General features: G+C 40.2%; 1 protein-coding gene across 1 annotated transcript in view; it reads left to right on the forward strand.

Annotated features, from left to right (window-relative positions):
* Window positions 1-250: 250 nt before the first annotated feature.
* Window positions 251-13,894, forward strand: part of PPHLN1 (periphilin 1) — a 354,335-nt gene continuing 340,691 nt past the window's right edge. The window contains exon 1 of the mRNA XM_069851828.1: window positions 251-258. Coding sequence (XP_069707929.1) covers window positions 253-258 — 6 coding nt within the window. The 5' untranslated portion in view covers window positions 251-252. The remainder of the gene's footprint in view (window positions 259-13,894) is intronic.

Consider the following 13,894-nt stretch of genomic DNA (forward strand, 5'->3'; position numbering starts at 1 on the left):
TTTAAGGTAACAGATGTTCATTTTCTGTATGATCCCTAGAGCACCCAATCTTTTGCCTGCATTCTGCTACCATTTGTGTGAGACCCACCTGTGAGCCAGCACAGCACTTTCTTAGACATAAGGTTGCCTTGCTGACATGTCATGTACAGAAATGGTGTATTTTGTTGACGCATCTTCCTGTAAGTCTTTCTCTGTTTTTCCTTCCTATGAGTGGGATCATTAATTCTTCTGACTTGCATCATCAGACAGAAAATGGCAGCCTCTGTGCAGAAATGCTGCAAAGCTGTTTGGATTTTTCAGACTCTGAAGATCAGCCTTTAAACCAACTAATTAAGTTTTCTGCTTGCTGCCATTGAAAGCCTCAGTCAGACATAATTAAAACTGAGCAGCAGATGACAGCAGTGGCATTTGTCAGAATCATCCAGTGGTTCAAATACCAGTTCTGACAGAAATGTCAGACTGATAACACTCCCATCTTCCCAATGCATACCAGGAAAAGCAGGAAGAACTTTTATTATAAATGCCTGCCTGATAACCTTTAGGAATTCCAGAATACCAAAAGCAACACACAAAATTTCGTTGTCCTAAGAGAGAATGCTCATTCCCTGTGAAGTAAACCCTGCAGGTCTTTGGACTTCCTTGTAATGTTTGTGCCTTCGGGGACATCTTTTCAGGAATGCAAAGAGGGAAAAAAGCCCTGATCCTGAAGTATGGATGATTCCAGCCTCACAGACTGCTAAGCTGGAAGAGATTCCTTATAGGTTTAATGATCTGAAACCGAATCAACATATTCCTCATCCAGGAAGAGTATAGACATAATACAGGCTGTGTAAGCTATCCTTGAGCTGTACAGAAAGATGAGAAGTCAGAGTCCTTTCTGTGCAGAGTTTAAATTGAACTGTTATTGCTAAATATCACAGAACAGCAGAGTAAACAACAGAGACAGCCGAGAACAAATGAATAGGGAAAAATTACCTTTGGAAACATTTTGAGATTACTTTGCTGCAGCCTCATACATAGGTTTTCCCTATTTTGTCTCATCAGTTTTGCCAGCACATTTATATTATGCTCTTCCTGCCACGCTGTCTTTCTTGAGAGTTTGGGTATTATTCTTCATTTTTTCTCTCTTTTTTTTTTTCCTTTCGGCTTTAACTGAATGGAGAACAAAGAAGGAGAATGTGTTGGAAAGGGAATTGGTGGCACTTTGAAGCAGCAGTGTTGCGATGTCATCTCTGAGTCCCTTGACTTTACTCTTGCCTGTAGCAATTGCATGTTGTCTGCGTATTGTCCAGAAAGCAGCCCTTATCACAGCAAAATCAAGATGAGAAGACGTGCCAGTTGTGTGTTTCTGCAGTCCCCAGGGGAAAACCCATGTGGTGGGTGGCTCGATGACTTGGCCTTGAGGTGCTGAGCTGGGCAGTGGGGTGAGCAGGGTGCAGCAGCTTGGCGTACAAGTCAGCTGGACTGAGGCAGGTCCTTACGGCTCAAGCTGGCTGCAATGGAGAAATACCACTGAAGTGCAGAGATGCATATTGCCAGTGGCTGAGAGGGCTGCTCAGGTTTTGGCTTACTACAACTGAGCTGCAAAACCCTTAAAACTAAAACCATCACAAACCCTTAAAACTAAGCTTGGCTGCTGCTTATGAATATGGTCAATAGCTTGTATTGCATTATTACCTTAGCTCTTTAGTGGTTTACATTTGCAGATGATGGTCTGTGGTCTGTTCAGGATCAGCATTTCTCTTGCTGAAGATCTCAGCAGACCACACGACATTGTACCGTGTGCTGAACACAATGGCACCATCTTCTCTCTGAGCTCTTTCCTTTGTAGTAAGTAATCAAAGAACACTTACACTTGCCCTTCTTTTGACCTTTATTAGATAAGTAGGCACCTTAATCAGGATGTTTTGAGATGAGTGCAAAGTCTGGAAGGATTCTATTCCGGGATGTAAAGGTCTCAGAGACCATCCTTAGTTTTTTGTGGCAGAACTGTATCGAGATTAACATATTACAACGGGTTGTGTCAGTCTGGATTGCAAACTTTTCTTATGAAGGGTGAGCAGAAAGGTCACATTCCTCATCAGCTCATGTATCAGGCTGCATGAGGGTATGTGAAGAGGTTAAATTCTTCCAGAAAATAAAATCAGAGTTTCCCATTTTCAAGTCCCAGCTGTGTCTCTGTATTGCCATTTACTTTGAGCAAGGCAGCTGGCTTCATTACTTAGGTATATTATTTTGGTTTCGGAAAGGATCTTTGTTTAAATTATAACGTGCCATTAGCAAAGGTCCTTTTGTTGCGACTGCAGTTAATACAGGGTTCATTCCATCTTACTCACCTATACACAATTCCATATTGTGTCTTTTTTATTCTGTCAACTGGAGGACCTGTAGAATGATCTTCTTCCCTCCAAACTGATTTAACACCTTTCAGTATTATTCAAATAAAATGGAATAATAGTTTCCTGATCTCTTTCAATGGGCTGAAGCTGGCAGCTCAGGACTGCTTACTCAGGTCACAGCGTATAATGGGAAATGCCTACATATTGGTGTCTGTCAAGTCACACAATAGAGGAGCAGACGAGCGCTGTGGCACCCGTCCCCATTCAGAGCCAGGATAATGGTATTGCAGCTCGAGTGGAAGGATGAGCTTGCCTGGGCTTCATGCTTCAGCGTGCTATCGAAGTGACAGGCTATTTTCCATTGGTCGTTTGAAAGTCTTTTTATTTTATTAATCCTCTTGTCAAGGAACAAAACAGAATTTTCTTTCCTGTTAAACACCACTGCAAAATCTCATGGCTGGCAGCGGCTTTGTTTAGGCCCACATTGCCTTTGGGCAAGCCAGGTAAATACATGAGCTCCATTTTCCCTGTGCCTGCCTCCTCGTGTCTGGGCCACTGAGCAGTGTCAGCAAGCCGAAAATGTTGAGCCCCTGTTTTGGAAATGCAGCCTGCTCCTGTGGAAATAGAGACATCCAGCTTAACCTATGCCAGGAGAGGAGATGCAGAAATATCTGCCATGCTTCGCGGCGCACTGGATAGTGCTAAGTTATCACCAAAAAGCCAACGAGTTCTTTTCAGAAGATATCTTCTCCCTAGGACACATCCCACAGAACTACAGCCCAATCCTAGATAAAATACTGCGTTTTAATGTTTTTTCCTTTTCATTTATTTTTGTCTGTATCCCTTTTTTCTTTTTTTTTTCACAAATGCAAGCCATCTTTCAATTAACATAGTAATGACCTATTGTCACCTGTTACCATGCTAATCCTGAGCTGGTGTGAAATTACTTTATAATAAACACTATGGAGTTCTGACTTTCAATTAATTTTTCACATGCTGTGCTAAATCAGATTAACTGTACCCCACCCTTTTGACCACAGACATAATTCCTTCCTTATAATGAAATAGAGGATTAATTTATATGAAGCATATCTATACACATTTGCAAATAAATGTAAAGATAGACTTTGTACTATATTTGCATTGCTCCCTGTGTCAGGTTGAATACAGACTTTCTGAGATTATTAATTTTTCCGTTCACTGGGGTGGTGAAGGATATTGCTGGGCTTTTTATTATTATTATTTTCACTAAATGTCTACAACTAAGAATGGGTAAAGAATGGAGTACTAAGGGACTGGTACCTTCCCCAAGGAATTACACATAATGCTGTATAGCATTGTGATGAACTGAAAAAAATGTAAACACTGCAAAATTAACCTGATCTCCATTAATTTACTAAATTGCCTGTCATCCTTCTTGGATGTACATATTTACAACCGGACCAAATATAGTAAATGCAGCTGTTTGGTCTTTTTAGTAGTAATTAGCTTTATGAATATGGTCAATAGCTTGAGCAAAGTCTGTCAAACCCTATGCCAGTGTGGGGAAAACATATAAGGCAATTTTTTTAGAACATCATCTTCAGTGCAGAAAAATCTTCAAAAAACTCATGGTTTTGGTAGCTTCAGACTTCATTTCAGTGCAGTAGACTAATAACTACTGTGCCATTTCATAATCAGAAAGTAATATAAACCCAGAGTTGACCCTTGCTGTTTCTCCATGCACATTTTTTTCTCTATATAGCTTAGCTTTGAAGCCTGAAGATGAAGAATCATTGTAGATGTGAATTTTCTCCTTGGAAAAGTAACAAATATGAAAATAGGGTATTTTTGCAAGTCCCAGCTGCCTATCTCTGTCTGCACTAGTTGCTCCTTTGATTCAATTCAGCATGTTTACCTGGTCCATAATCTGAAGGTTTTCACTCATTAACTTAAAGCAATTTAATTCCTTGAGAACTGTATAGACAAACTGTCTGGCCAAATCCCATCCCAACTAGTTTTGGTTATTTAGCTTCTTGTGCTGAACTAGGCAGTTGAGACCAGTCTGTACGGCCCCACCGTCACCTCATATTCAACCTGATATGCCAGAGCAGCACCAGGACTATGGAGAGATTTGTATTCACCTCCCACTCACAAGTCTTCATTTCTAGAGCACCCTGTGGACCATTTATTGCTGGTCCAGCAAGTAATTTACTTCAGGTAGACAAGACCAGCTCAGAGAATCTTTTCAGCAAGGTCCCAAACTCACTCACCACAAGAACAGATGGGTTCTACAGATTGTCCAAACCGTGTTTGAAAAAGATGACCACTGGGAAAGAAAGCACAGCCTTGCTTTGCCACTTAGCCTTTGCATATGGGCTTGGCAGCCACAGCTCCTGCCCAGGGAGTTGGAACCTTGGCTATTAGTCTATTACCGGCCATTCAGGCCCTAAGAAATACAGAAAAATCATGCCCACCTCTTTTTTGGAATGGAAATAGAAATGATTTAAATGTGAGCAATGCTTTTTTAGCATGTTTTAGACTTACAAGATCAGGACTAGCTGAGATTAAAGACACTTTTCATTCCTGTTTACTATTGCGTCTTTGAAATAATAGCACTGTTGTATGCAAGGAAAAAGTCATCATATATTCAGTGTTTATTGGCTTAATACTGAAAATTCAATGCACTCTTTTTTTATTACTTTTCTTATATTGTTTGTGAAATCCAAGTGTACAATAATAAACCAGGAAACAATAGGCCTAGCTATAAGGATAAGAAACAGGAAAATGACCTGCAGGATGCAAAAGCTGGGTATTCTTGTCATTGTGATGCAGGTTGTAGCAATAAAGTGAATGTACCGATATTAGCATTTGGAGTAATGCATTCCGGGAACAACAAAGTGAGCTAAACCTGGTTAGATCAGGTTAAACAAGCACAATCTCCACAAAGAGATTAAGGTGGTCAGAAGAGACATCAAATTATTTTTTCGTTTTTCCTTAGGACTTTCTATCACACATCTGTAATGAAAGGTCTTATCTCTGCCTTTTATTATATAGCTTTTTAACTCTACGTATCATCTGACTTGGACGGATTCCAGCTTTGTTATTGAAAATCTGCTTTCAAATGCAAAAATAAAAACGCTGAAGCGATAGCCATTCCTTTCTGTACAATGACAGTTTTAACTGAATGAGTCAGTAGGAGCTTTTTTTCGTTTTATCATTTCAAAATGTTTTACCAAATGTCCGTAAAATCTTCACAATTACCATTGTTCCCACCCAACTGCAGCTAGCATATCACTGCATAAACAAACTGATTACAATCCTTAGTGACATTACTATAATCTGTCACACACACACATATTTCTTTCAACAATCTTCTTTGCTTTGAAGGAAGCAAAGGGAAGAGAGATCACATAAAATGTTCCTGTCGTTATTGCCTGGAGAGGAGAATTGCCTTCAGCTACCCAATTATGGTATTCCAGTCAGCAAAGCTCACTCCAGTTTCCCCATCAGATGTTAAAGTATTGACAGCTCCTGTCTACTCATGCACTGCAGATCAACATGTCGAAAAAGTAAATTGGGATATAACAGTAGTCCCTTCACCTTGTAAAACAGGTCACAAGCTCTCTCTTCTCTCACTGTATTGCTCTTCTGCTTTAGTAGAAATAGGACATTAATGAAGGTGTAGGGGGAATGTAAAAGTAACAGACTGCATTTCAGTTAGAAGGGGTTGGTGGGTATTGATGTTCTTTCTTCCTACACCTGCCTACTTTCTACGTCTTTGATCACGTTATACGGTGTTATGGAGAGTGGTGATCGAGGAGCTGCAGTGCTCAGCACTAGGCAGAATCAATGATGGGCAGCAAGATCTGTGTTCCACCTTGACACATTCTGCTGTAAGGGGGAGAAATGCCTGACACAGACCAACTAGGAATGTCATCAAGTCACCTTCTCCACCAGATACTACTGTAGATTTATATTTGCTGTAGTTCCTACACCTGCCTGGCTCTGGACTGTGCTCTGTCCCTCTTAGAAATAAGCTCCATGCAGAGGGGTGAGGGCATGAAACAGACGACCCAATCTTCTAGTCATGTGGCACCAAGAGGAGAAGGTGAAAAAATCTCAGCTGCTGCAGACAAAGGAGAAAAGAAAGGGTAGGGGGGACAAACCCTGAGGCTGAGTAAGAGAGGGTAAAAAAACAGAGACATCAGTAATTTAGCTAGTGTTGGGGGGAAAAGGAGAAAGAGTTGTAATTTCAGAGATGATGGGGTTATAAGTTCTGCTGTTGATGAGTATAAAGATGAGTTTCTGTGTTTCAAATGGCATGCAGTGCTGCTGTGGGTAATCGGGTAATGGGAAACATCACTACAGTTCACATGAAAAAACCCGAAGTAACCTAAAAATAATCTTCAAAGAGTAGGAGAGGAGGAAGCATCTTCTTAAACAGTCTTCAGCTGCAGTTTGTAAAATACATAAGAAAGGAGAAATACACCATTGAACTGTCTTCTGGTGGGTGTTGTATTGTTGGAACAAATCAAATTTTCACTGGGAATATGCAAGTGAAGCAAGAACTGGCTGAACAGGGGATCTTTTCCCAGATATCCACAGATAAGTAAGTTTGTCGTTAATGACATGTCAGTGAACATAAAAACATTCTCCCAAACCAGAAGTTGCTGTCAGATGATGTGCCTCAACAACTGGAGAATCAGTTCATTACAAGCTGTAGAAATTGAATATGCTTTCTCCTCTGCAGATCAACACCCAGGACAGACATAATTGAACTAGCAATTTTTGTGCTCAGGACATTTGAATATAAAAGCACCTATTCCACTGACACCATCAATGAAGAGCACAGGGGAACAGGTACCTTCAATGAGTTCAAGAAGAAGGTCATTAACAAGAAAATAGTGATGACTGACAGAATTGGTTTCTGCAACAACAAATGGAAGCACAGGTACAACTGGATCCAAAGCTTCATTGCTCATAATCACCAGAGAGCACTCTGTGGAAACATGAATGACTTCATATATTATGGGAGCAGTGGTAAAAAAAACCAAACCCTCCATTAACTCCATTTGTGTCAGAGGTCTTTGTCTTTCAAAGATTACTTGGTTAAGCTGCTGCAGCTTGTAATGATGCAATTTTGCACGAGAGGTATGAGCAAAGGTATGGTTTTGCTGAGGCTTTTCCTCTCTGGGTAAGATCAGAAGTCTTCAAGTCAGGAAATGAAAACTCCCTTCTGAGTCTTCTGAAAAGCTGAGTTTATTCTTTATTTCTCCTTTCTGATTGACTTCACTACAAGGATAATGAACATAAAACTTGCCAGAAAATGGGAGAATATTACTGAGGTGCTTCATGCAGTTAGTTCATTCAAACCTGGCTGAGTGGAAAAATTCAGAAAGAAAGTATTGCAGTGTTCATAGCCGTGTGAGGGAACTTGGAAAACTGTGAAGTTCAAGTAAACGGAACAAATAGAAACACCAAGCAGAATCATGACTGTTTCACATAGGCTGATAGGATGACTCTCCTTGAGGCTGGCTGCAGTACAGGTGGCTATGCAAGATCAGAAGGGCTGGAGAAGCAGTAAACAAGCAGAAGCCTCACTCAGTCCCGCTTGTCCTTCACAATGTCAGAGCTGTTGTGTCAGAGCTGTTAGCTCTCTTGTTATGTAGGAGAGCTCAAGTGGCAGGAGATGGCTTTGGGCTCCAATTCTCTGTCTCTGACATCTAACTCAGGTCTACTTGACAGCATCAGCATTTCAGGTAGACAAGGTGTGCAGAAAGGCTGCCTCCACAGCATTTCCCAGTGACCTACTGAGTGTCGCCTGCTGTCCTGGCCACCACAAAACATGTAACTGCACAACTCACCCCATTCAGTGGAGAGGGAACTACTGTGCCAAACCCATTCCTGTGGTTTCAGAGAGCTATGCCTCAGGTTTTATGCTCTGCAGATCTCAGTGCTGAGATAACCAAGACTTTTGCCCAAGTGAGCCTGTCCTGGGGGCATAGAGCTTCATTACTGTAGGAGATATAATAGAGACACCTGTGTTGGAGCCTTCATAAGGCCTAGGAGCACTCCAGAGATCCTGCTACACAGTATTATGACACAGCCCATATTCATACCTGAGTAACTGCAGTAGTTAATTGCACCTCCAAGAATAGGGGAAGCTTTGTCAGGAACAGGACAGAAAGAGGATGCTCTCCTTGTCCTTCAGAGGCCAAAGAAGTCTAGGTAATCACCTCATGTAAGCAACTCGGTGCAATGCTATCACCCAACATGTTGGCAGTGTTTGAGCTTCTACCCTGTGGAAAGTTAAATTCAAATACTCTGATTTAGATTCAATAGAGAAGCCAATGTGGGGGGTTAGGAAACATGTCCCAAGTGCCATTATGGAGCAGAGAATAGATCCATATAACTCAGTGGTGCCTTGTGTTTTATTTTCTCAGTGACATTGGTGGAGGCCAAAAAGACTGGGATGTCAGTTTGCCAGAGGTGTATATTTGCTACAAATAAATCTCCTTGCCTTTACAGTGAGGTAATCTGCTGCAGATGGAGGCACAGCAGCAAGTTTTTCCTTTTCCAGCAGTATGTGATACATTGATTTCCACACTCCTGCTTTATCTCCTGCACTGAAGAGCTATCTTTCTTTAGGAATGTTTTCCCTGAGAAAACCTTTTTGGGAATATCTAAAAAATTTTCTACCAAGTTGAGGTTACCTGTTTTGCGTTGCTGCCCTTCTCTTGTAAATACCTTTTCAGATGCTCAACTTTTCATTTTTTTACTTCCAGGAGATGGTGACTTCTCAAAATATGTATGCTTAATATAGATGTAATATTTGAAGCAGTTTGCACAATGCATCTAAAATGAACTAGAACTTTCGATAACTAAATATTTTTTCTTGGAATGATGTGTGTGCTTTAGAAGAACCTTTCCTATCTTTGCTGCTTCCATGTGCTTTTTCACATGCAGTGACCCAGTATTTCCTTGCAGAAGATCTACCTTTGTTCACTTCTAGACTCCATAAGTAGAGAAAAGTTGGATTAGTTCTTCTCTGTGTGCTGTTGAAAATAGCAGAACTACAAAATTACTGTAACAAAAAATAATCTAACAAGCAAACTAACCATTTTTAATTTGATGGGAGCATTTACATCTGCTAATGTGCCATTTAATGTGCTGTGTAACACAATTCTCCATACCTAATTGAAGCAAACTTTATTTGCACTATTTCAAATGTCTCCCCGAGTCTTTAATTATATTCCAGTGCCGGGGGAAAAAAAAAAGGAAAAGAAATTACAACTATACAACTAATTCCTATTAAATTATCTAAAGCGAAAGAACCACAATTGCAGGCATGGTCAGGAATCCTCAGATCTTGAGAGAAAAACTGCTGAGTTCAGTGGACATTGGCTCAGATCTTGTGCAAACACTGTTGCAACCATACCTGCATAGTAAAAACAGGTGGAGGTAGTCTGACATACTTTGGAATGCATTGGCCTGAAAACAATACTACAAATGCCTTAAACATCTGATATTCCCTTCATAGATGTCTCTGGCCTTGTGAAGAATGAACTCAGCCTTTGAGCAATCCACAAGGAGAAACACAGACAGTATGCTTACAAAATATATTAAGGCTGTTTAGATGAAAATACTCAAGTAACTGAGTTGTTTGTAGCTGTGAGCAAGACGGTTACTGCCAGTTATGGCAGAAATCTTTTCTTACATTTTTTCTAGCATACAGCTTTCTCAGTGAAATGGCTCTCAAGCAATAGGATTTTCTAAAGGATTGTGCTGAAAGCAACGCATTTTGCCTTTGAAACAAGTTGTATTAGTTTATACAGATGAACCTCTGATGCACTCAGATACTCCATTTGTCAGTAAAAGTGAGCAGGAATCCTTTGTTTGTTCCCTTGTGGTGTGTTGCATTACTACTAGAACCTTACAAGTCTCTCACACTGCATGTCAAAATAGATGCTTTACATGGCATGAGTTCTATCAAAACACAGTTTAGTCTACCTATAGTATGAAGCATTCAGATAGGCAAAATTATGGAGATATTTATTTCTAAAAAAAAAAAATAAGCTCTTGCCCAAGTTAGCCCTAATTTCATGCAGGAATTCTATCCTTTAATGAGGAATCCTGGCCTTGTGGGCAGTTTTACTAAAATAGAAATCCTACATTGTGACCTGCAACCTGCAAGTTCTCCTCTTCATTGACCTTCAGTGGCAGGAAGTTTGTCAGCTGTAGGAGAAGCTGTCTTCATATTTATTTCTGATATCAGGTATTTTAAAGCACCTCTTTCCTCACACAATGTTCTTCTTGAACCCTAAATTTTATTTACTGTGACAACAAATGCATTGTGGCATCAGAAATACGGAGCATTTTGCTGGTGACTTGGACACATTCTTGGATAGGGAGTCTTGGTCTTGTGCTGAAGAGGAGAGTCTCACTGTCTGTCAACAAGAAGTCATTCCAAGGAAGGGGTGAAAATTAATGGTGGTTAAACTCTGAGAGAGAAGCTGTAACCTTCACAGAGGCTTTCTTTCCAGCTGTGCTCAAAGGCATTGTAATGACTTCAGAGAACTGCAGCGACTCATTTCAGATGATGACTACATAACTATTCATTTACACTTAATGAGTTTATTCCACCAGGTATAGGGCAAATTCTAAACAAATAACACCACTGAATCATACACATCAATAAATTTGAGTGCTAAATTGATTCTGGGTAACAAAGCTAATGATAAAGAGAGAGGAAGAAAAGCTGCCTCCAATTAATGAAAATGCCCTTTGTATTTTGTAATAGCTCAAACATTAATTTGAAAATGGCTTTCTCTGCAATAATTTACAGACAAGCACTTCATAATGGGGAAACAATTCAAATTTATGTGCACTTGAATGGTGATGATCTGATTAACTTATTAAATTCTTGTTGATTCTACAGTACAGATGAAGTGTACCATTCTTCATGGGTTTCATAAGTTGCAGTTTGAAGTTCTCACATTATCAGACTTCAGGCTTCAGTTGCTACTGAAGGTCTTTTCTGTGGGATGTCCTCTGGTGCAGAGTGGACAGAACCAAGATCTCGGGGATTGATTTAATTTGTCTCTTTCCATTAATTCCGATGATATGTTCTCTTCCACCTTGGAGGAACACTTGATTAAATTTAGCACTAGAATTCACATAGTCCTGAGCTGCTGCTGAGTGTAATTGAAACAGTGTGAAATATTAGAGATACACAATTCAAGTTAAAGCTGATTCAGTCAGGGGATAGACATGCTGGATTTAAGTTCAAGAAGCTTAGTTTGAACGCTGTCAAGCTTACTGTCCTTCAAAGCAAGCGAGTTAGCTTTGGAAGCAAGAGGATATAAAAATTATCCATGGGAAAAGACAAAAGAACACAGTCAAATAAGTCTGCCAAACCCAGTGTCCAGTGGCTTTAAACCATGGGCAGTAATACCAATTTATCTGTAATGGTTTTGTCAGCTAGAGCTACCCCCGCTTTAATCACCATACCCTTGCATTTTTGTGCACCCTAGATAATTCCATGGACAGTAAAAAAATCTCAGATGTTGTGTAGAAGAAAACGCTGAGGTGCCACACACTAGCATAAATTATTGTGGATATAAATGTTGCTATCTCCAGCATCCCCTTTGCAATAAAAGAGAGGCTGTCTGTGGTTATGCAGTGTGTCATGTTAATAATGCAACCTAGTGTAACTGTTATACATGATGCCTAGACCAATCAGCCCTTCATTTCTCGCTCTGTTTCATGGCTAACCTTACCACCTATTCCCATTCCATTTCGTGACCTTGGGCCGCTCTAGCCTTTCAGGGTGGTATCAGCAGACTCCACCCTTATTCAGCCAGGAGATGAGCCTGAAGCTGTATCTTCAGGGCTGACATGGGTGCTATATGTGTCTACTGCACACATTCCTGAAGCTGTAATTGCCAATACTGTATTTTATTGTATTCCAAGAAAGAGAGAATATTTTAGAAACATCCATCTATTTTTGATTGTAGTAGTCAAAATGTAAACTTCTTCCTTCAAAACAGCCCCGAGTTTTGTCCAATGACTGCAAATTCTGTATAAACCCAGTTTGCTTACTGAAGGGGAACATAAATCTTTCTCTGTCATTGAACATTTATTGTGCTTTTTTTCAGTGCAACTTACCAACTTTTTCTATAGACTTTATTTAGCAGGTGGCATTATCAACCCATTATTTAAGCCTGTAATCTCATTTCCTACTTGTAATCACTCTTATAGCCACTGATGCAGACACTCTAAGACTTCTCCCCCCACCTCCCAATGAAAACCCTCTCATTCTGGAGACAAAAATTTGAAGTATGAATCAGTCCTTCCTTAAAATTCAGAGTAAATTTTGCCTAGGTAGAAAGCTCAAGTGTTTGTCTGAGTATAATTTAAATAAAAAAAGAAGTTATCAGTTTGTGTTTTACCACAGAGTGCAAACCACAGAATGCAATCAGCATAAAAGGCCCAAACTCTCCAATACTATGTGAAATCAAGTTTGGCTAACTTATTAGAACAAGAAGGGTAACAAATGGTTAGTAGTGATTAACAACAAGTTAGCAACGGCAGCGTTAAAGGCAATGTCTCTAATCATTACTACAAGAGAATGAGTATAGTCATTAAGAAAGATGCATCACCAATTGTCCTGTTATCATGATCCAGACCCGCAGTCACTGGGAAGCCCCTAGTTGCATGGAGGATTTTGGAGAGCCTGTCCCAGACCATTGAGAGGTCCCACACAGAGCATGCACTTGTAGGTGAGGACTCCGAAGTCGCTGCACAAGGGTCCAGCTTTTATATTGCTAAATAAACAAATTACGTAATTCTAAAAATGTGGGATCTCTGGTCTCAGCTGCTCTGTTTCCCCCCCTCTTGCAGTCTGGCCAGAGCCCAGGAAGGGAGATCAGGGGAACAGCTGGATATCTGTTATTGTTGAAGTGAGGGGGCTGTTGAGGTAGGGGATTCCTACAGAGGTCTTTTTCCTTTCACACAGTGTTCATGCTCATGCTGATTAGCCAGACAGGGTGTTGATGGCCCAGAGATTGTTGCTCTTTTTTCATGTCCTGTATATGTTGGAGAAGCTACAATTAATGTGGCAGAACCAAATTCTGCTGATAATGTGACTATGACGCATTTTCTCACACTCCGTGTATTAAAAATAGCACAGCGTAATTCTACTGATAATAGCAATGTGAGAAGCTACAGATTAGACAGTACACATAGCAATGCAATACAAATCATCCATGGGTCACCTATTTTGTATTAGGCCTGTTGATCAGTCCCTATCACTTCAGTTTGATTTAAGCATCTGCAGAGATCCAGATACTTACAAATAAAAGTCACTCACTGAGTCCATTAGGGCTCATGTGGATGAGGACACCCAGAGGAGGTTAGATGCATGAATTAAATTTGTAAAGAGAGTATTCATACATGGAGTATCTTCTAGGATTAAGCCACAGCCACTTAAAAACCTTTTATTTCTGTGTGAAAGCAGGCACATAGATTAATCATGTCATCTCTATAATTTTCATTGATTCACTTGAGCTTTG

Source organism: Phaenicophaeus curvirostris, chromosome 1 (assembly GCF_032191515.1).
Source record: "Phaenicophaeus curvirostris isolate KB17595 chromosome 1, BPBGC_Pcur_1.0, whole genome shotgun sequence".
Lineage (NCBI taxonomy): Eukaryota > Metazoa > Chordata > Aves > Cuculiformes > Cuculidae > Phaenicophaeus > Phaenicophaeus curvirostris.